At 38.2% G+C, this 24,239-nt stretch overlaps 1 protein-coding gene across 1 annotated transcript in view; it reads right to left on the bottom strand.

Annotated features, from left to right (window-relative positions):
- Positions 1-24,239, bottom strand: part of ENPP3 (ectonucleotide pyrophosphatase/phosphodiesterase 3) — a 70,062-nt gene that overhangs the window by 26,933 nt on the left and 18,890 nt on the right. Inside the window, exons 7-16 of the mRNA XM_029944422.1 lie at positions 22,816-22,895; positions 21,266-21,385; positions 20,651-20,760; positions 19,343-19,408; positions 18,521-18,593; positions 11,751-11,859; positions 10,340-10,468; positions 9,523-9,554; positions 6,780-6,907; positions 1,706-1,772 (exon numbers count right to left, since the gene is read on the bottom strand). Of these exons, the coding sequence (XP_029800282.1) occupies positions 1,706-1,772; positions 6,780-6,907; positions 9,523-9,554; positions 10,340-10,468; positions 11,751-11,859; positions 18,521-18,593; positions 19,343-19,408; positions 20,651-20,760; positions 21,266-21,385; positions 22,816-22,895 (914 nt within the window). The remainder of the gene's footprint in view (positions 1-1,705; positions 1,773-6,779; positions 6,908-9,522; positions 9,555-10,339; positions 10,469-11,750; positions 11,860-18,520; positions 18,594-19,342; positions 19,409-20,650; positions 20,761-21,265; positions 21,386-22,815; positions 22,896-24,239) is intronic.

Here is a 24,239-nt window from a genome sequence, read left to right as displayed (position 1 = left end):
TGTGTGTGTATGTGTGTGTGTGTGTGTGTGTGTGTGTGTTTTAATGGAAATAGGTAAGACAATGAGCTTGCCTGTTAGAAGGCTTAAAATTAACAAATCAGGAAACAACAGATGTTGGCGAAGATGTGGAGAAAGGGTAACACTTTCCCACTTCTAATGGGAATGCAAATTGGTGCAGTCACTCTGAAGAACAGTATGGAGGGTCTTCAAAAAATAAAAAATAGAGCTACCCTAGGACCCAGCAATTGCACTAGTAGGTATTTATCCAAAGGATACAAAAATGCTGATTTCAAGGGGCACATGCGCCCTAATGTTTATAGCAGCACTATCAACAGCAGCCAAATTATGGAAAGAGTCCAAATGTCCATCGACTGACAAATGGATAAAGAAGATGTGGTATAATACTGCTTGGTGATAAAAAAGAATGGAAGCTTTTCATTTGCAACAATGTGAATGGAACTAAATAGTTTTATGGTAAGCGAAACAAGTCAGTCAGAGAACAACAAATAACATGATTTCACTCACGTGAATTTAAGAAGCATAACAGATGAACATAAGGGAAGGGAAGAAAAATAAGATAAAAAACATAGAGGGGGGCAAACCATAAGAGACTCTTAAATACAGAGAACAAACTGAGGGTTGCTGGAGGGGAGGTGGGTAAGGGGGTGGGTTAAATGAGTGATGGGCATTGAGGAGGGCACTTGTTGGGATGAGCACTGGGCATTGTATGTCAGGGATGAATCACTGGGTTCTACTCCTGAAGCCAAGACTACACTGTATGTTAACTAACTTGAATTTAAAGATATAAATTTTTAAAAAGATAATGAGGTTGCAAAAAATCATAAAGTTTACCTATGTGGGAATATCAACTATACTTCTCTCATGGCCTCTTTCAAATAGTTTTTTGGGCTTCCAGACACACTCTGCTCTCAGTTTTCTTCTCGCCTCACTGGCTATACTTCTAGATGTCTTTGCTATGACTCTTTGTCTTTCAACCTCTTCAAGCAGAATTGCTTAGAGCTCAGTACTTGGTCTTCCCTCTCTACCCATACTCACTTTCTAAGGATCTTATCTAGTTGCCTAGCTTGTTAACAATTTATATACCTAAAATCATTTTTTTTTAATTTCTGGATAGACTCTCTTTAGGTGTCTATATAATATCGCCACTTACATGCCTAATAAATACCTTGAACTTAAAAGGCCCAAGTGAGCCATCACTCCTTCTCCAATCAGCCACAGTCTTACATCCTTCCAATAGCTCTTCTGCCCTCAACACATCAGGCACACTCCTACCTTCGGGCCTTTGCACTGGCTGTTTCCTGTGTGGGACACCTGTTCCCTGAATATTTGAAATGTTGATTCTTTCACCTTCTTAAAGTCTCTGTTCAAATGTCATCTCAACGAATCTTACCCTTTCCACTTTATGTAAAGTTGCATAGTGCCCCATGGTATCCTGAGACATGCCCAATTTCCTTTTACTCTGCATGACCTTTATTTCCCATGGTGCTTATCCCCTAATATACCCAAATGATATATTTTCTTATTATGCCAATTGTCTATATACCTCTGTTAGAATGAAAGCTTCATGAGGGCAGGAATCCTTATCTGTTTTGTTCCTAGGTGTATTCAAGGTCCCTGAAGACTGCTGATCACAAAGTAGGTGCTCAATAAATATTTGTTAAAAAATAATAAAGCAGTCAGTTACCTCCATGCTCTTAAACTCATTGTTATAACCGTGGTTGCCTCCTCCACAGGTTGAATATGCTTTACTCCTTTAAAGAAATCATATCATTACATTGCAGTTAATACATTAACATGAGACATTATTGTAAACGGACCTTTAATGAATTTTTATGCAGCTTATGCTTTTATATAAGTAAATTTTCTGTCAACAACAGCATAAAAATAGTTATTTTCATGCTCAAATTCATAATCACAGAGAAACAAATGGTAGGAGAGAAGGAAGGAGAATTCCAGAACCTCTAAGGAGAATTCAAAAGCCTTTGCCTCTTAGACATCGACAAGATGAAAACAAAGGCATAGATTAAAAAACTTCGAATATAACTCCAGGTCAGTTATAAGTCAATAAAAATTAATTAATTAATTTAAAAATATAAAAACTTGTCTTCAAGCTTACCTGTGTCTTTACACATTAATGTCTGTGTGACTAAGAATAGCTTAATGAATATACTACTTTAAGCAATTCAGTGCTTTAGAAATAAGTTTTTGAAACTGGGATTATTTTACAGTAGAGATGTGTACAGAAATAATGTAGAAGAATGAAGGACACTGAGGGAAAATTCACTATATCACTTGGTAAGAAGAAGCCAGTGTATTCTTGTAAATCTATAATTTATTTTTAACTTTTGGGCTCTTCTTCCATAGGCTACTGTTCTGTTACTTGAATGACTTTTCAAATTTAATTCATTTGTCTTTTACCCACCTTCTCATAGTTTAGTATCTGAATCGAGGAGCTTTGCAGTTTTACACATGGTTGGTTGTTATACATGAAAATGAAGTGGTAATAAATAAACCTAGATCTTTTTTAAACGACAATGTCATGCTGGGTCAAATTAGGTCTCTAATGGAAAAAGAGACTCTTATTCCCAATAATTGGCCATTTGTCTCATTTGCTTTTCCACCTCCCACTCCTCAGGGTAAACACACACACACACACACACACACACACACACACACACACACACTGTTTTTGTTTTTATGTTGTAGGCAGGACATTAATTTAGCGTCCTAAAAAATCAGCTTCTAAAACACTCACAACTGACTCTCAGCTTAAAGAAAAACAAATCACAAAAATAAAAATAAATCATAACACTGAGCAGGCTACACTCAACTCTACCCAACAGAGGGAAGAAAGGGGAGGCTGAGTACTTACCAGCTGGAATAGGGAAAGAAAGGATTCCTATTTATAAGGAGTTTAAATTCAGTTACCCAAAGGTGCCAGCTCATTTCCTTAGTTAATTCCAGTAAAATGTGAGGCATAAGGTAAGAGTTGTTTAAAAAGTATTTTTATCCTTCTTGCATAGGTATTTGCTTCCTTCAAGATAACTGGAACTAGCAGTGCTTGGGTGGCGTGATCAGCTGGGTGTCCAACTTCGGCTCAGGTCATAGTCTCCCAGTTCGTTGGTTTGAGCCCCATGTCAGGCCCTAAGCTGTCAGAGCCTGCTTTGGATTCTGGGTCTCCTTTCTCTGCCCCTCCCCTGATTGTTGGGCTCGCTCTCTCTCTCTCTCTCTCTCTCTCTCTCTCTTTCTCTTTCTCAAAAATAAATAAATAAATGTTAAAAAAAAGTTTTCTGGAACTATTTGGGGATAATTCCATTTTAAATTCTCTGTGGGAGGCTAGAGTATTCATTAATGAAAAAACAAAAAGGTTTGTAGAACCAAGTCATTGGTAAAATTCTCTGAAACTTGGTCCTTAATATATCTGTCTTCAGAAATATCTTTTTTTGTAATATTTTCAACTCCTAACCCAACTCAATCAGAAAACCCTAGTCAATATTGGAAAGCTTTATTCAGAAGTAAAAGATAACAGTGTTTGAAAAAACTCTATATTCTATTCTGCTCAAGTGAAAATGGTACAAATTTGTTCTTCTAACTGCTCATGTTTATGCTCTCCAGCCATTAATTTGGCTCTGGAAATTACATATGGAAAAATCAAAGCTGGCATTTGGAAAAGAGTTGATTTTATCTGTCATGGTTTAGCTCAACTTCCAAGTACCAAATGAGATCTTCTGGAACAAATTCTCTTTTATCTTCGCCAGGTCCAATTAGTAAAGTCAAACTCAAGGCCAGTTTCTCTGCTACAGTTGGGAAATGACACAGATGGGAGATGACTAAGACTTCTTTCCTGACCCCCCACCCCTCCCAACCACCGCTCCAGCAGTTGCCAACTCTCTGCCTGTGGAGTTCCTTCCACATTTTCCCTTGCTCTCCTACTCTGCCACCATCTAAGCTAGATCCTTACTACTTCTGGCCTGAACAAAGTTCCTAATTGGTTATCCTGACTCTGAACTTCAGAATCTTCCCCCGTAAAACACACACAAGCGCACACGCACACACACACACACACCTGATCATATTGAACACTGTAAGCTCTTGGAAACGCAAATCCATGTAACCACATATTCACCTGCAGCCACCTTGTACCTACCAATGGTCTATTTTCTTTCCAGGCAAAGTCACACTTTTTAGTCATGACAGGGAAGGTCTGTCAGGGGGAGAGCAGCTTCCCTCACCTCGTGCTCCAGCAACACAGAACTAGTGCAATTGCCGGCATCTCGGCCCTCTGCCTACAAATCCTCCCTTGTCCCCGGAGCGGTGCTGCTCATTGCTCTGGGCAGAATATTTAGAGAAAGAAGCACCTCTGAGAAGACACAGCGGGGCAGTGCTCAAGGCTTGGCAAGAAGAGGATGCCTTCCTGCAAAAGAAAAGTGGTCCACTGCCTCCTGCAGACATGGCTTCCCATCAGGGCTCAGTGAGCTGAGCAAGGGTAATGTTTCCACTGCCTCTTGTCTTCTTGGATGAGTGCCTCTGTACAGAGCACGGACTGTACAATGGCCTGGGGCAGATCTGCTGTGTGTGACAGCATTTAGCTATCCCATCCTTAACTTTCAAAGCCCCGAGCAGGAATCACACCTACCAGGAAGCATCCTCTGGTGTTCTCTGACATCCGCACCTGGGGTGTGTAATCACTCTTATTGTACCTTGCAGGAGGACCTGTGGCCATTGTTACATATTGTAATTTTTGTCTTCCTCCCTTACAGTGCCAAGACCGTTAGGGTGAGGACTGGGTCTATCCCCATTTCTTAGAAACGTGCCTGGAAAGTATTTGTGACTTTCCAATCATAAAATAAAAAGCTATTATTCATGTTCTTTTAAGGGGACAATACTTCATCTGTAGTTTCAAATAATTGGGTTTCCCCAGATTAGTAAAATCCAACACATTTGAGCGAAACTGAGGATGGTGATAGATTATAACTAAATGACAAAGTTTGCTATAACTCTGGGAAGGGAATATAATCTAGTTATCAAATGTTGGACTTTATGACTAAAGACAACAGACTTTACCTACCACCAGAAACTAGGTAGCCTGAGGCTCATGTGTCAAGAATGGGCGGTAGAATGACTTAATCAGGTAAGACTCCTTGGTTGCTCTGGTCAGGGCTACCATCAACACCTCTTTTGAGGTAAGTTCAAGAGAACAATAAACCAGGTGAATCTTGTATTACAGATGATGAAAATGAAGCCCCAAGACATTAATTTATGTTCCCCCAACCTAGGCATGGAGGTGGGTCGGAACTCAGCCTGCTGCTCTTTTTACGTCTCACTGGTAGCTATTAAATATAAAAAGCTCATAATTGCAGTCTGGGCGTATGTGATTCCCAAAGGAGCCCTGCAGCGAGACCGGCCTTCTGTAACTCTTAGGGCACGTTATAGGATGGATGGGCACTTTCTCATTTGGTACCAGTGTCCTCCTTCCTTCTTTGATCTCATACTCTCAGCAGTAACTATTTGCAGAATTTACCCACATTTGGACTTATAGAGTAAATCTTAGTCTTTTTAAATCTTCTGGAGAATGCTACGTTGAGCCACAAAGTAAAGCCATGGACCTTCACAAAGGGTTATGAAACCCCGTATCCCAAGAAGAGAGGCCAGTGCCACCTAGTGGCCAGGTGTGAACATGCACACTCTCTGGCCTGGCGGTATGTTGCTTGGGGTTCCTGGTTATCTCACAGAACGGGCTCTCCCAACCCCTTCATCTTTCTTGTCTCCTCTTTGCTACGTAGATCTCCAGCCTCTTTACTCCCATTGTCCTCTGTATCCCCCGACATGATGTAGCATGCAAGTAAGGCCAGCAAACAATGTGATCCTGATGCCATTTAATCACATTTATGCACGTGGAAAAAGGAAAAATACTGGCATGAAATAGAAAAAAAGGAAACAGTAGCTAAACTATCAGGAAGTGTATATCTTTTGGTTTTCTGGCTTATTATCAGTCTTCTTCATTTGACAAGGAAGGCAGGAATCCTGTCTGTATCCCAAGTGCCTGGAACCAAGCCTGGCATACACAATAATGAGCATCAATACAGTTTTGTGAAACCAATGGGTTCATTGGTTATCTCGGGATGAAGCAATTCAGAATGGTTTTTATTTTCTCTAAATGCAGTTGTAATTTGCAGATGCTCAACAATCAACATGAATTAAAACTAGAGAAAAAGAAATAAATGTTACACCTAATTGGTTAGCTTGGCCTTAGAGCACAAATGTGCTCCTTCCTACGGTTCCTGGAACCGTTGATAAACAGTGCTAAGCTTCTTCCTCCTGCACATCCATGTTGCGAGGATTAGGACACTAAGATTGGTCCCTAATAACAGGTATTTCAAATGCAGAAATGCTGGGTAGCATATAGAAAGTCGAGGGTTGGAACACCTGGATGGCTCAGTTGGTTGAACATCTGAGTCTTAATTTCAGCTAAGATCATGGTCTCACCATCCGTGAGATCAAGCCCCAGGCCGGGCTCTGTGCTCAAAGTGTGGAGCCTGCTTGCGATTCTCTCTCTCTCTCCCTCTCTCTGTCTGCCATCCCCTCACTCAAGTGCACCATGTGCTCACTCTTTCTCAAGATAAGAAAACTTTTAAAAAAATACATATTGACAAAAAGGAATATCAATGCTCAGGAAAAACTGCAGAAATTAATCCCAGTAAAATTAAGGCAATTTATAATGTTTAAATATTATGAAACAAGCAAATAGATGCACAAACCTCACAGCCAGCCACTGCCGATCCACCAAAAGATGAACTTTATCAATTCTGATATTTTTGGCAAAGTGTAGTCGTTTTGGCAAATCAGGAGTCAAATAGGGTTTGAAATGCTGATCAGGTTTTCGGCACTAAATAATAGATTATTTAAGTTACAAAATATGCAAGCTAACTCAACAATCTCATTTTCTAAGACAATTAAGCGCTATTTAAAAAGTAAGAAGATTTAAAATTGGCTAACAAAATAAGACTATTAACCCTATAATCAGTGTGGCCAAATTCCCCAATTATGTTGTTTCTGTTGTTGCAACAATACTTAAATCGCAATTAAAATGATTTAAATTATGATTTGGTGTTTGATGTTCTGAGATTTTATTCCTGAGATTTATCTTTAGCCACTATCAACCTCCCCTCCTTTTTTGACAGACAATAGATGGGTCTAGATTTCAAGTGACAATGACAACTTTTGAATTTAAATTATATATGTATATTATATAACATATTAGTAAATGTCAGTAAAAATTTTAAAAATCCGTTTAATTGCACCCAAATCATTTTACAATTGATTTAATTTACCCTTGAAGTAACCTACATTGCTTAATTCTCAAGTCAAGTCAAAAGTTTTTGAAACCTAATACAGGCTCTTTGTGAATAATTCATGGGTTTCTCATAAACTGGAGTGAAATTTTGTTTCTTTCATAATTACTGCTGTAACTAGGTGGCATATTTAAAAACTGTGTCAAGATGCAACTCAGTCATCTAAAAAAAGAAGTGAGGAAATGGGAACTAGAACTACAAAGGAATGTTTTCTCCCTTGTGACCTTTTTTTGAGAAACAAGAGGAAAAAAATATAGGTAAGAATATGGGAAATAAATTTTTCCTACTTCTTCATTTTCTTCTTTATTTTAAGCCTTGGTAATCTCACAAGTATTTTAAGTCTGTGTCACTACTGTTTTGCACTCAATTTATAAAAGGAAAAGGACACTATGAAATTAAAAAAAAATTTTTAAAGATGTATGGACAGCAGAGCAAGGAGAGTAATAGAATGAAAAGAGGAAGAGAAATGGTTTATTGCACAGACTAATTGGCCAATTTTTTCCTTGCTTATTTTGTATCTTCACTGGGATCCTTTTTCTTTTGAATTCATCGTTACTTCCTTCTGAAGCCAATATTTTTGTAACTTCCAGACAAGTACATTGTGGCAGCGGGTGGTTATGCAGCTTCTTCAAAGACACAAGGGACTGGAATATGCCCTTGAGGACCCCAGATCGTTGGACAAGCCACACTTTCCTAGCCGGTGTAAAGCCAGAGGAGAGCCAGAGGGAAGTGGAGGCCTACTGCCAATTTCCAAAGCAGTACGGGGTTATACTTGGCATTTGAGAATTTAGGATGAAGACCCTAGAGTTGGCAAGACTTTGGTCATTTTATCTGAGAACAAGGTTGATGCTGTTGTCTGTCACGCAGGCGGAATGTTGTTGGGCCTAAAGAGTCACCCGCTCACGTTTGATTATGTTTGTCCAAAGAAGCTCAAAACGGGCCTGCTTGGATGCTGTGCCACCACATGGAGTATTTCCTGGGAATAATGGAGCACTCATGAAATGATGACCATTTCTTCCGGGTTCTATAGTTCTAGGCCCGGACTTCATTTGCAATGCCATGAATGGTTTCCCAAGACGGAGGTATGCAATCCTCCTGCCCTACAGGATTATTAGAGATTTTTCCTTCCTCAGCAACAGGGATTCTGCTATATGGCTCACAAGGTGATGGGGAAAAGGACAACATATGTGGTTTGAGAGGGTCTCCCTGTTGAAAATTCTGCCCATCCAATCAGCACGAACACACTGCTGTATGCCCTTCACCAGCAGGGGGAGACACTGCTTACCATGTTTACTCAAGACTAAAATATCAGAAAGTGTTAAGAGAAAGAAGACGGGATTAACAGTCTAAAGAATTGCTGCTCTAACGGTCATTTCTGCATCAGACTTGCAGGGGGTCCTAGGTACAGTAACATTCCTCACGCGGTGTTTTCTTACCTTCAATCATTCCCATTTCGTCCTAACAGTTTTTTACCATACTTGCACATGACCTATGTACTTAAATAAACTTAGCCTCACCCTCAGCAATGATAAATTCATGAATACCATATAACAGATAATATGCTTGTGAATATGCCTTAAATACGGAATCATTAAAACTACGTGTAAGAACGTTTCAGGTCTCTCTAGGAGCAGTGAACTCCACGTTGGAAAACCCAGGCTGCTCTTAGCTCCGGATCTGGGATTTGCCCCACGAGTGTACTCACAACCTGGAAGGTGGGAACCAATCAAAAGCAGTTGGAATTAGACTTAGAGGGTAAAGAAAGGACTTTTATGACCTGTACAAAAAGATGTGTAAGAGCTCATGATGCACTATTTTCTTCATTAAGTCACACAAGACATGTGACCGGCAATGCTGCCTAAAGTTCACTGGCATGGCCCTTTTGAATGGGACATCAGCCGGCTCGGTGAAAACCAGAAGTCAGGGCCACTGTGGCCACAAACTAATCTCCTCTAGTTGTAGTGACTGCCAATGAAAACACCTAAGATAAAAGCAGCTGATCTGCAGGTAAAATAATGTCAACAACGGGTTTAAGAAATAAATTACAAATGGCTTGGACTCAGAAATATAGAACATAATTTTTTTCAAATCCAGATTTTAAGGACATTATATTAACTTAGATATATGTATGAGGACACTGTTTACTTACACTGAGGTTCCTAACAATTTCTTCAGAATTAACTGTTATGAAAGAAAAAATAAATAAACATTACAAATGTGAACAATTAAGATGAATTTGACACATTTATTAGTGACTATGGTAAAATTAGTAAGAAATTCTTTTTAAATTTATTTATTTATTTTGAGAGAGAGAAAGAGGGAGCATGAGCTGGGGAAGGGCAGAGAGAGAAGGAGAGAGAAAAATCCCAAGCTCCAGGCTCCAGCTCACAAACTGTGAGATCATGACCCAAGCCAAGACCAAGAGTCAGACACATAACAGACTGAGCCACCCAGGCACCCCAAATAAGAAATTATTTTAAGCAAAGAATTATCTTAGAATTTAACCTATAAGTAGAATATATTTTGACCTAACCATTAAGTAGAATATGTCAATATTTTAGTAATATTAATTTTTAATTGATTGATGTTTTAATTAATATAACTAGAATCATTAATATGTAGAGTATATTTCATTATATATGATTTATTATGAATATCAGTAAAATATATTTAACCTAACAAATATGTGGACTATCAATATTTTATTAATAGTGTTTTATTTTATTAATTAATAATTTATTGATATTAATATGATTAAGTAGAGTATATTTTTACCTAAAATATTTGATATTACCATAGTCTTTAGATATTTAAACAAGGAAGGGGATTTCTCATTTGCTTCCGTGTGGTCTTCCCAAGATGTCAGAAGAGGGGGTGTGGCAACCCTTATCTCCTCAGAATCAGGAAGTTATGGTTACTCACTTTCAATTTTACCCGTTTACTCACATGGGTGTCCTCATACTTACAAGTGTAGAAGTCCTGAGGTATATTATGAGTCCTGATACGAGGGGCGGGCCCTTCATACATGTAGAAGTTTATTCGAGGAAAATAATCAGTCATATATTCTATCTTGTCACAGTAAGTCTGATCCATACCTGAATAAAAAAAAATCCACTGAATGTATGTAGATGGTAACAATTGCCTTTGATCACGTCAGATCGGAGATATTTTATAGTGGCAGACCTCAAACCAAGTGTCTCTGAGAATCTATACACTTTATCCTATTATTTCACTCTAAGTGGCAGAACTTGAAAATCCTGGCAGTGGAGGAGAAGACATATGTTTACCAGAGACGAATAAATAAGAATTATAAAGAGGTCATTTGTTAAACATAAATTAATTAATTTCAAAGAAGAAAATCCTCTGTAGAAAGCTAATTAGACCTTAGGTGTATTATTTAAATTTTTTAAGCAGCATGTGCTTTTAAAAAACGGTTTGGTAGTTAAAACTCTTTTATTTGGGGGTGTCTGGGTGGCTCAGTTGGTTAAGCATCTGACTTTAGCTCAGGTCATGATCTCACAGTTTGTGAGTTCAAGCCCCGCGTCAGGCTCTGTGCTGACAGCTCATAGCCTGGACCCTGCTTTGTATTCTGTATCTCCTTCTGTCTCTGCCCCTCCCCAACATGTACTCTGTCTGTCTCTATTGCTCAAAAATAAACAAATGTAAAAAAAAATTTAAAGAAAACTCTTCTATTTGAAGATTCTTCAGATTACTCTTAAATTTTTATTTTCATATTATTTCTAAATTTATTTCATGTTTTATGATTTCTTTTACCAAAACGCACATTAAAATGGTTCCCTTTAATTTTAAAACACTAGGTCAATGTGTTAAGAAAATATTTTAGAAATTTTTAAATAAATTACTCTGTTTCTCATTATCTTGATGTCCTAAAATATGAACAAGAGTTCTGTAGACATGGTCCTTTTCCTCCTCTCTCCTTTGCCTGGTTTCTTCACAGCTTTTGGAGCATAGCTTGACTAATATAGAAAATATCACCCCATCTAGAAAAGGCCTATTTCTACTTTATGTACCTCCAAACACACATATCTAGCAAAGTACTTGACGTTGAATAGGCACTCGAAAAATATTTGATTGAATAACAATCCAACCATATCTCTGTTAAGTACTATGAACTCCATTTTCACAGAAAGGTAAGGAACGGATGAATTTTCAGAATGAATGTTAGAATAAACTAGAAATTTTAGTTTTACTATTCTATTCATTACAGCCTACCACAAAATGTAGTCTTTGCTTTTTCAAGAACTTCTAGGTCAAGAAGTATAGACTTTATAATATCACTATCCTTTTTGCATGCTCCTGAAGTGGGAAGATATAATCAATGATAAAATATAATTTTGAAGGAAAAATAAAGCATACCATGGTCGGCCAAAAGGATTATATTGACACAATTGTCTAAGTTCCGCTGTTTTAGGCCTTCCATCAACATTCCAAAAATCTTATCTACCGACTGTAAGGCTTGAATTACCTAAGGAAAGAATAAATGGAGTTAAGATTGTCTTCATGAATTAAAACGTAATTAATGAGATCATTACCTACGGGAGTGAGTAAAAACTGAACACATTTCCTTCTCTGAAGTTTCTGGACCTTGAACTAGGATATCAGAGCCCAGCACTGTGCTACCACATTTACCAAATACAAATTCCCTAAATTTCTATAAACAAGTAAAAAAAATTAAACCATGTTTTCTACAAAAGAATAGACTGCTGTCCAATTAGCATCTGAGAAAAACGTTCATCCTTAGCAAATGTTCAGCTGCAAAGGCTTTCCTGATAATACCCAATCCTGGGGAGAGGAGTCCACAGACACTTCTACGAAAGTCCACAAGGTTACCCGCGTGCTGGGTGATCACGTGACAATGCCTAACCAGAGCGTTAAAAAGACCCTGTAACCTAACAATTCTACTGTTGGGAATTTGTCCTCCTAAACACTTAGAGTACAAATGGCAATTTACACTTAGGGCTATTCATCACTTTCTTTGCTTATTCATTCATTCACTTATAATCTCAATTTAAAATATAAAAGTTCAATAAATTTCTATTTCAATATAAAAATAATGATGCCACACATATTTAACATTTCAAAATGTATTTTAAAGAACCACAGCATGGGGAACTGCTCACAATACAATGCTAAACATAAAATATTAAAACCAAACTGTAGGCACCCACATGTATTTCATAATCCTTTCTTGCCTAAATATATTTAGCATTCCTTAGTAAACACACATGCACAGAAAATGAAAAAGAAATGTATCAAAGGACTATTAATGTGGTTGTTTCTGAATAGTGAATTGGAGTTCATTTTTATTTTACTGCTTATATTATTTTGTTTAAAAATTTTTCTACATCTTATCAGCATAGTGCATTGAACTGACAAGGTTTAAGTGTATAACTTTTTTTTATAGGTTATTTACTTTGAGAGACAGAGAGAATGAGCAAGGAAGGGGCAGAGAGAGAAGGAGAGAAAGAATCCCAAGCCAAGAGCCTGATACCGGGCTCAATCTCACAAACTGTGGATCATGACCTGAGCCAAGATCAAGAGTCAGAAACTAAACTGACTGAGCTACCCAGATACCCCTTAAAAGAATAAGTTTTAATTGATTAACTGTTCATTATGTTTTTCTCAGTGAATGTAATAGCAAATGGATTGGGAGGGGGAATGTGTAATTTTTTGTAGTACTGTTATAAAAATTATTGCTTTTTTTTTGAGAAATAATTTTACAAGCCAATTACTGTTAAGAACATCAGAAAATAGTTTTAGAGAGGGAAGAAGGGAGAGAAACCATAAGAGACTCTTATATACTGAGAACAAACAGGGTTGATGGGGGTGGGGGAGAGGGGAAAGGGGTGATGGGCATGGAGGAGGGCACTTGTTGGAATGAGCACTGGGTGTTATATGCAAACCAACCTGACAATAAACTATATATATTTTTTAAATTTAGTACATTATCTCATGAAATTGTCATGCAAACATGCATGGTCAGTGCTATTTCCAACATCTGGAATTTCCAGTTGGAAAGACCAGGAAACACGAGGTTTAAAATATTTAAGTAACATGTTTATGGTCTCACAGTTAGGAAGGGAGAGAGGAGGACTTGACTTCAAACCAACTATTTCTACTGCTAAAATCCATTCACATGGAGGTGCTTTCCTGACTCTCATTCTTAAGGTACGGTGCACTCTCATTTGTGCGCGTTGTCATGGTTCCCGCCCATTGTCATGGCGTAATTATGTCCCTTTTCGCAGTCACCGTACTCACTCCTCCCAACTGCAGTCATAGCCTCTTCTCTGTCCTCTCCCAGCACCACGGCTTCTGTCATCATTGGACTCTCCACAGATTTGAAATCATCTGTGCAAATGTCTGCCTCCCCAGAAGAGCATGAGCTCCTGCAGAGAAGGAACCGTGCAACCTAACTCATCACACACGTCCCAAGCATTGAATTTTCACACAGCGTCCACTCCACGGATGGCACATATCACTGAATGTGAAGTGACCAGATGCCAGCCCCCTACTCTAGCCCAGACGAAGGAAAGAAAAGAAATCCCTGTGACAGGCAACAAGTGAGCAGTTTTTTGGGTGGTAAGATAATAAATAGGAATAAAAATGTTTGCAGCTTTGGAGTAAACCAAGACTGGATATATAACCTTGCTTCTTTCATATGGAATTATGATCCTTCACTTTCACAGTGGATATTGGGTAAACAGTAAAATAAATCCTGGTATAATGAGTTAAATGGTAAAACCCTTAATGAACAGCTGTTTTTGGGGATCCAAAAGTTCCCTTTTGTAAAGTGAAATTTAAGATTGCAGACGATCCTTCTAGTAAAAAGCTCTATGCAGCATCAACATAATGGGCTTTTCAATAAGTACGGCATCCTTCTTATGTATTCGGCCTCCACGTGCTTCCTCAGAAGTGGAGGTCTTCAGTGCTGTAGAATCATTCCATCATGTACATGAGCTTTATCAACAATTAAGCTAATCTGTTCTTAATTTCAATTGTCTTTTCCAAATTGAATTTTTCCTCGCAACTTTTCTTTCCATCTAACATGTAATAGTTTTTCAACAATGAATTAGCAGCTGAATCTTGTTAAAGTATTAGACCATTATTTAAGGTTCTTCAGAACCCATCAGGCCATTCTACATCTAATTCAACTTCAATACTAGAGAATCACTGAAACAAATTTGATATCAAGAAGTTTCTGGGGCGCCTGGGTGGCTCCGTTGGTTAAGCATCCAACTTCGGCTCAGGTCATGATCTTGCAGTTCATGAGATCAAGCCCTGCGTCAGGCTCTGAGATGTCAGCTTCAGATTCTGTGTCTTCCTGTCTCTCTGTCCGTCCCCTACTCACACTCTGCCTCTCTCTCTCTCAAAAATAAATAAACATTAAAAAAAAGAAGTTTCTGGTTTCACCACACTTTAAATATCTCTCCACCACCTTCTACATCCCATTTCATAAGGCCTTCTCCAGCTATACCAGGCCATAGTCCTCTTCCCAAATTTTACTACTGTTGTTTTTAACTCAAGAAATAACAGTTGTTGGCAAGGATGGAAAGAAAGGGGAACACTTTTGCACTGCTGGTGGGAATGCAAACTGGTGCAGCCACTCTGGAGAACAGTATGGAGGTTTCTCAAAAAATTAAAAATAGAACACCCTATGACCCAGCAATTGCACTACTAGGTATTTATCCATAGGGTACAAAAATGCTAATTTGAAGGGGCACATGCAACCCAATGTTTAGAGCAGCGCTATTAAGCTATGGAAAGAGCCCAAATGTCCACTGACTAATAAATGGATAAAGAAGATGTGGTATGTATACACAATGGAATACTACTTGGTGATCAAGAAGAATGAAATCTTGCCATTTGCAACAACATGGACAGAACTAAAGTGTATTATGCTAAGCAAAATAAGCCACTCAGAGAAATACAAATATCATATGGTTTCACTCTTGTAGAATTTAAGAAACACAACAGATGAACATAGAAGAAGAAAAGGAAAAATAAGATAAAAACAGAGATGGAGGCAAACCATAAGAAACTCTTAAATACAGGCAACAAACTGGGTGTTGTATCTAAGTGATGAATTGCTGTGTTCAAGTCCAAGACTACACTGTATGCTAACTAACTTGGATTTAAATTTTAAAGAAAATGTAAGTGTGAAAAATAATAAACACTTGTTTTTGTGGTTTTTGCTTTTATCTATTTATTTATATATTTTTGAGAGAGAGAAAGCACATGTGCACAGGGCAGCTAACATGTAAGTGGGGGAGGGGCAGAGGACAAGGGATAGAGAGACTCTTAAGCAGGCTCCACACCCAGCATGGAGCCTGACACAGAGTCTGATCTCATGACCATGGGATCATGGTCTGAGCTGAAATCAAGAGCCAGATGCTTAATTGACTGAGCCAAGTGCCCCTAAACACTGTTTCAGCTATCAGATTTTTAAAGGTTTCTTAAAATAAAATCTTATTATACATTAACTCATTATTTATTTTATTTGCCCTTTCAAAATAGTTTCTGGGTAATGGCTTCATTCTCTTCACACCTAAGAATGCCTAGTACAACATCACACCCACCAGAAACTATTAAAAGTAGATCTTAAAGGGATAGCAGAGCAAGAGCAGGAAAGTATTGATGACTGAAAAATCTAAAAGTTAATAAGCTTTCAAAAGACTGAGTGAGCAAACAAATTAAAATAGCCTTTTTGCTTTCAAATTATGTCATATTAACTCTGAATTAAGGTATATGATTAAAAATAACATTAATAGTAATAAAGCCATAAAGCTTTCCAGGTTCTCTGTCCATTTTGCCTCTTCTTCTAAGGTAAGGTCTTAATTCTTCTATTTTTACTTTTCACTCTCTCCTTAGGACATCTTCGCTTCCATACACCATCTACTTGCTGCCAAGCTACCTGATCTTCATTTCCTTTGAATTTTTAATCCATATCGAATTGCCTTCTGGGCATCTTCATTGGACACCGCAAGCACCTTAACCACCACATGATCTCCTCAAAATTAACCCCCTTCAATGACCTCATTGATGTTAATGGAAACGCCTGCCAGCTAATGATAGCGATCGGACAACTCTCCTTGATCTCCCACTCTACCACCCAACCCAGCTCAGGCTGAGTTGATCTCCCAAATGAATCTCAGATGCGTCTCCTTCCTTCCATGATGGTTGTGACTACCCTAGTTCGAGGTGCAATTATCTCTTCAGGAATGTTGCAAAGCTAACCCATCTCACCCCCCCCCCTCCTCAGGTTGCCTCCAACCCATTCCTCTTACACAGTAAGACATCCTTATATACACCCAGATCTGATCATGTCACTTCCTTGATTAAAATGCCTCAGTGCTTCCCTTGCACATTACATGGCCAACAAGGATCTGCATGATTTGGTGCCTGCCTCCTTCTCTAGGCTTCTTTCTAGCCATTGCCCCTGGATCACAGTGCTCCAGACATGAGTGGGAGATCATCCTCACAGAGATCCAAACAATACCTGGTATGAAGGAGCACACAGGAAGAGTTCACTGCCATTACCATTATCACCTTGTCTCTTTGTCTAACCATTGGTCCCTTTGCCCGTCTGTCCTTTTGTTCATTCTGAGCATTCCTCTACCATGCTCACCTCCTCCCTCAATCAGACTGTTTGTGAACTCTTTTTCCTTTTTATTATTCAGAGAACTTTCTAAGGAGTCCCAGTTCTTGCCTCACCCCAGACTAATTAGGACCTCTTCAAGCACCCCTCAGGGCACCCTGAACTTTTCCTTTGCATCACTTTTCAACATTATACTTAAAATTTATTTGGGAGCTAAACCAGAGCATTGACTAGAAGAAAAAGATAGGGTGCCCAATACTAAGTCAGCTGTAGGGGTCGTACAAATGCAGATTATAGTGTCTCTTCTCAAACAATTAACCATATCAAGTGTGGATAAGAATTAAAACAGAAAAGAAGTGGTGAATGTAATTCAGATAGTTACTACGCCACTCGCCCTTAAAATAGCCTGATTAAATGTTAAATTCCGGGATATAGCCAAAGCAGTGCTGGAATATGGAGGACTATCAGGTTAAAAATGGTAGGACTTGAGCAAGGCCTTGTATCAGGAATCATTTTGGTTTAATGGGAAAAAAAGAAGAAGGGCATTTCTTTTTTTTTTAATTAAAAAAAATTTTTTAAATGTTTATTTTTGAGAGTGAGACAGAGAGAGACAGAATGTGAGCAGGGGAAAGACAGACACAGAATCTGAAACAGGCTCCAGGCTTCAAGCTGTCAGCACAGAGCCTGATGCGGGGCTCGAACCCATGAACCATGAGATCATGACCTAAGCTGAAGTCGGACACTTAACTGACTAAGCCACCCAGGCGCCCTACGGCATTTCTGATACACCACAAAGTAGGGGTACCAGAATAAATATGCTTGTCTTCCACTGGAGGACAGCTGTTAAATAAGTTTCCATGAAGCTTCCATACTCATGGAGGCCTTCATAGCTTCACATGGAGTCCAGGACAATACAGGCTTCGGTGTACTTCAGAAGACAGATTACATTTTTTTAAAGTAATATTTAAGAGCTTTATTTCTGTAGTAAAAATGTAACATAATGGTTTAGATAATGACAAAAGCAATATTTTAAAGTCTACTTCAATTATAATGGAGGCCCAGGAGAGGAAGGGCTCTGTTGGGGGCACTAGCATATTAAGTCCAATTATAAGGATCTTATGAGTGGAATGTAGTATGTGAATGGATAGCTAGATAGTTCACAGCAGACCTGCAGGTGACTTAGTTTAGAATGAGCTACGTTAACGTGTTGAACTGGCACGCAGCATCTAGCCTGGATGGCTCCACTGTATGAAATAACAGTGCTACATCTAAGTTTTTAACGAATGTTTCTCAAATCAATATTTATCAAGTGAATCAAGATGTAGTTATAAAACTATATCTTTTAGGCTTTTAATGTTTTGTGGTAATTTTTAAATTTTTTTAATAAGGTAGATATACTTTTAGACTGTTCACTACTTAAATGTCTTCATGTTCATATCAAATACATTTGTATTCAGTGGGAATTAAAGAATATTTAACATTGTGCATTAGGGCTAGATGATTTTACACTTGTTAAATAAAACCAACTTACTCCAGCACTGACTGGCCCATTGTTATGTCCTGCAGAATCAGGCTCTTCTATATAGATGGTATAAAAAGCAGGTCTAGGGGTAAAATTGAAACAGAGAAAAACATTATCAACTTGGAATAAACTCACAGGTTGGATTTGGCAAATGCATAGGTTTATAACTTGGTGGCAATTTCCTTCCTTTTCTCTGGCCTCCTTGTCTTCATCCAGGCCCAGTCATTCCACTTGGCCCAGTGGGGAGGTACCCCTAATAGGAAGCAAATAAGACCTTCCTGGATATGAGTGTTGGTCTGACTCACTTATGAAAATCTGCCTTGTTCTTTCTATTAAGACCTCTCTTGGTGCTCCTCAGCCTTCTATATTTCCCAGTCTCTGACTTGCCACTCACTCTTCGTTCTGCCATTCTAATTCTTTCTTTAGATGGCTGGTTTCTGATGTACTGTTGACGTGTTGCTCTCATTGGGGATGCTCTGACTCTGGACTGTTGACAGGGCCTTGCTCTGGCACCTCTAGCTCCATGAATCCAGGCTGATCATGACGTTTCAGATCCTCTCTCCATTCTGCCTCCAGTCTGTGTCAGATTCTGGGATACTTACTTGCCTCTACTCTCTTGTACTGGCTGTGTATATATTGCCCCAGAGTGCCAATCACATCCTCAAGAGGAAAAACTCAACTCAACTGCTCTCAGGAATAACTCTTGAAAATGTCTTAAAAAAGAAAATGTCAAGTTTCTTTCAAAATGGTCATTTAAAATAAAGGAAAAAATTGCATTCTATACCCACAAATATCCCAGTGTGCCATCAATTTTCTGACTCTAGATAATACCTTTCAGCTTTGGGCAGGTCCAGCCACTTTAACAATGTAGAGACCCTCTGTTCGTAGGAGATACTTCTGAAAAGGAGAGAAAAATATAATTTTCAAAAATTACTCAAATAAAAAATAACTCTATTATAGTCCTACTCTGGAAAGACAGTTAATATTTTCATATATACATTTTGTGGTCATACATGACCAGAATACTGAAGGGGATTCAATATTACTCAAAGGGATTCCCATTTTCAGTACTTATATAGAGGTACATTTGTGTCAGTGTAAATCAAATATATATTGTTTTCTCTCTTTCTCATACTTCTATCTTTCAATTTTCCCCCCAACTGAAATAAAGACCATTAATTATTTTCATTCAATTTGCTTATTTTTATTTCATTCATTTATACATTTGTGTATATTGGACACCTATTGCCATACACTCTTTTTCATTTTTAACAAAATTTCTTGGTGGGCAAGCCAAAGATGCTTTCCTTTCTAAAGATGACATTCTAGTGAAGACAAACCATAAACAAGAGATCTGATACATAAATTCTACTGTGTATCACAAGGTGACAAATGCCAGGGATAAAAGAAACACCAGAGCACAGTGAAGAGAGACATTAGGGTGGGGATGGTTTGGAATTTGAAATCTTAATTTGATCAGGCTAAGACAATATTGAGAAAGTAATTTTTGACCAACAGCCTGAAGAGGTCGGGGGAACAGTCTATGCAGGTACATGGAAGGGGTTATCTTGGGCAGAGGGAACAGCCCACACAAAAGCCCTAAGCATGTAATCCTTGTGTGTTAAGGCCCACCCAGGAAGTCAGCACCAGGCAGAATAACAGAAGAGGTGGTCTGAGATGCAGTGGGGTGGTTGGGATCCTACCAGTAGAGCCCTGCGGACTTTTACTATGAGAGGAACAGGGAGCCATTGAAGTTTTGGGTGCAAAAAAAACATTGTAATTGGAACTTGTTTTTTAAAGTTACCATTCCAGTTGGTAGATGGAGAAAAGATGATAGGAGACAAGAATAGAAGCAGGGAGATGGGGAAAGAGGCAAGTGCAATAATATAAGCAAACAATGATGGTTGCTCCAACCACAGCAGCAATGCTGGAAACAACAGGAGTTTACAGACTGCATATATTTTGAATTAGAGCCACAAGCATTTACTGACAGACCAGGTGAGCGATGTAAGAGAGAGGAGTCATGATGGCTTCAAGATTTTTGACACAAACAACTGGAAAAATAGAATTACTACCAAGGCTAAGACCAAAAACATTCTAATCATGCCTGCCTAGGTGTGATCATATCTTCAGTCCTACCTGTTATAACTCATATATACAGAGGGAAAGGAGTCATTGATAGCCACGTCTGATCCAGGCCAAAAGAAGCTACCAGTCTTTAAACCCTGATACATTGCTGTCAGCCAGATCTATAAGAAGAGAACATTTAAGGTAAATGGAAGTCAAAAGAATAATCTGTTTGGGTAGAATCGGTAGAAATGGTGCCATTTTTTAGCAACTAAACAATATTAACATTTGCAAACTTTAATTACCTAGAGATCCACCCCAAAAATCAAGAACATAGTAAGGTAGCAAGAAAGATCATTTACTTTTCAAATTGGTAAAATTGTGTACGTCCTCTTTAGCTTTCAAGGCATTATTAAACAGAATGGGGGGATTAACAGAAATTCCTTCTGAGAAACTGCTAGATTATGTTTAGAATACTACATCCAAGTCTCAACAGAAGGCAAGTTACATGAACAATCATGAATATTTACAAGATTTAAATTATAATGATAAATGGTGAAACACCTTCCCATCGCTCCCCACCCTTAGAAATTAGAAAGATAATGTAAACGTGGAGAGAGAAAAGTGATCCACAACCACACTGAAAAATGGAGGTTACTTGGATGCCACACATAGAGTGCCACCTACTGGCTGCCCTTGCCACCAAGCTGGATTGTCTTTCTCCTTTGATGAAAGTGAAAAATTCCTGTTGAGGGTTACATCATACATATTATTATCAATGATGCCATGGGATTCCGGATATAATCCCTGAAATGATAATTTCAAAAAAGATTTAAATTAATATATCAATAGAACACTTTTAAATTAAAAAAGCATAAGATCTATAACTCATATCTTAGAAAGATGTCATATACCTTTCAATATAAAACCCCTGGGTCTGAACCTAAATACCAAATATATATACATATATATGTATATACATATGTAGGTGTAAGTGTAGGTATAGGTATAGGTATGTAGGTAGGAAGAGGTATAGGTAGGTAAGTGTAGGTAAAGGTGTAAGTGTAAGTATAGGTATGGTTCTACCATGGTCTAGAGCAGCAAATGAATGATATTAGGCAGATGGCTTGTGATAATGACATTAATAAACTCATATATAATTAATAACTGTTAATTAAAGTTTATCATATTATAATAATGATCAGTCATTGGTTATACTAGCAATAATAGCAAGAAATGCACTACTTAGAAGCTTTTAAGTATCAAATATCATGGTCCTTAAAGGGATTAAAGTGTATTACTAGCACTTTATTATTTTTTAAGTAGCATATGATTTTTATTTTTATTTTTTAAATAATTAATTTACTTTTTATAATTTATCATCAAATTGGCTTCCATACGACACCCAGTGCTCTTCCCAACAAGTGCCCTCCTCCATGCCCATCACCCACTTTCCCCTCTCCCCCGCCCCCATCAACCCTCAGTTTGTTCTCAGTAATCAAGAATCTTTCATGGTTTGCCTCCCTCTGCTTGTAATTATTTTTCCCCCATCCTTTCCCCCATGGACTTCTGTTAAGTTTCTCAGGATCCACATATGAGTGGAAACATATGATGTCTGTCTTTTTCTGAATGACTTATTTCACTTAGCATAATATCCTCCAGTCCCATCCACGTTGCTGCAAACGGCAGGATTTCATTCTTTCTCATTGCCAAGTAGTATTCCGTTGTATATATAAGCCACACCTTTATCCATTCATCAGTTGATGAACATTTAATCTCTTTCCATAATTTGGCTATTGTTGAAAGAACTGCTATAAACATTGGGGTACTTGTGCCCCTATGCATCAGCACTTCTGTATCCCTTGGGTAAATCCCTAGCAGGGCTATTGCTGGGTCATAGGGGAGTTCTGTTGTTAATTTTTTGAGGAGCCGCCACACTGTTTTCCAGAATGGCTGCACAAAAGATCAGAGGAGAATGGTATTTCTCACATCCTACAAGCTATCCTGGCCTGTCACACAGGTGAATTAGCCTATTGCCGGGATATTCATTCATACGTAACATGTCAGAGCACTGGATGGCCTCACAATGAGATGCTACTTCCTAGCCTGAATTAAGCCACATATGCTTCTGAAATGTGTGTGTGACATGGGGCTCAGCCACTTCCTGTGTAAGCATGTCTATTGTGGTCAGTGCCTATCTATGGCCTGTCAGTCTTGCCACTGAGCCAAGCACTTACCGTGACAATAGTGTAATGATTTGGGAAGGTTTTGGTTGGATAAACAGGTCTCATGTATTTTGAATGAATTCCACATGTTTCTGCAACAAAGTATAGTGAGAAATTAAGAAGTTGGTTTTTTCCTGATACATTTTTTTTACGTAAAAATCTAAACATAAAGTTTTTTACAGAGAAATAAAAAGCTAACTAAAGAGTGGATTTAAGATAAAAAGAGGTTGAAATTCTGATGCCTACAATTCTTCCATTTCATGGAATGTCAGTTTTTAATAGAGAAGTGAGCAAACTCAAGGCTCTACAATATTTCTCTATAAAGGCTATAAATGTTAGCCTTTATAAGTCCATATGGCCTTTGTTATAACAGCTCTATTCAGTTATTGAAGCCAAAAGTATCCGTAGACACTACGCAAACAAATAAGCATGGCTGTCTTCCAAAAATACTTTACTTATGGGCATTGAAATTGGAATTCCACATAATTTGTCATGTCACTAAATATTCTCTTCTTTCTTTCTCAACCAGTTAAGAATGTAGAACAATTCTTAGCATTTAGTAGGCCACACAAAAACAGAGTAGGCTACATTTTGTCCATGGGCCACAGCTTGTGGACCCCAAATTACACACGGCCACCACGTCCTCTCTTTCTGACCCAGGTCATTACGATGAGACTTTGTATATGACATTTTCACCTCAGCTAATAGTTCTTATATGACAGCATCCAGTATAACAAAAGTCAACACAACTATCCAGGTAACTGAAAATGAATTTGACTGTTTAAGAGCACAAGCCTATGTCACGTAGTAACATTTACAAAATGAGCTAACATTACTACTTGTTTTCAGTACAGTTTGCATTTGATCAGTGAAGTTTCCTGTGATCTGTTTTCCACAAAGTGCAGCATCAACTTTGCTTTCACATGTTGTGCTGTTTTTGATCTGTGCAGTAACCCCACTTAAGGTCAGAACCACTCCAGCATTGCTATTTCCTCTGTAACAGTGAAGGGCAAGAAGTTTTCCATGTCAAAATCCTGTCAGCTCAAATTCTAAAAGAAAACTTCACCATTATTGATTCTACTTAGGTTAAAACAAACAGCAAAAATGATTGTTGTCCAGCAAGTTACAAAGTTTACAGTTGGAAATAATTAATATTTTCTCAAATAGGCTTGGAGTTGGTCCAATATGCAGTGTTTCCAATATGACCTAGGGATTATCTCCTTCAGAACCTTCTTGGGCTCCATATCAAGTTTACTAAATAAGACTCTGGTAGGTAAGTAGAAGATGAAAAAAGAGAGCTGGAAAAAATCTATATTCGTGGCAAGCCACACAAAGTGGTTCTGATGTACCTAAGTTTGAGGCCTGCCCTAGGATCTGATTTCTAAGTATAAAGATTAAAATAACCTTTTTTCTTTTTTTCAATACTACCATAAATT

Source organism: Suricata suricatta, chromosome 7 (genome assembly GCF_006229205.1).
Source record: "Suricata suricatta isolate VVHF042 chromosome 7, meerkat_22Aug2017_6uvM2_HiC, whole genome shotgun sequence".
NCBI classification, from domain to species: Eukaryota; Metazoa; Chordata; class Mammalia; order Carnivora; family Herpestidae; genus Suricata; species Suricata suricatta.
Note: the sequence above shows the minus strand (reverse complement) of the source record. Positions and strands in the feature narration are given on the sequence as shown.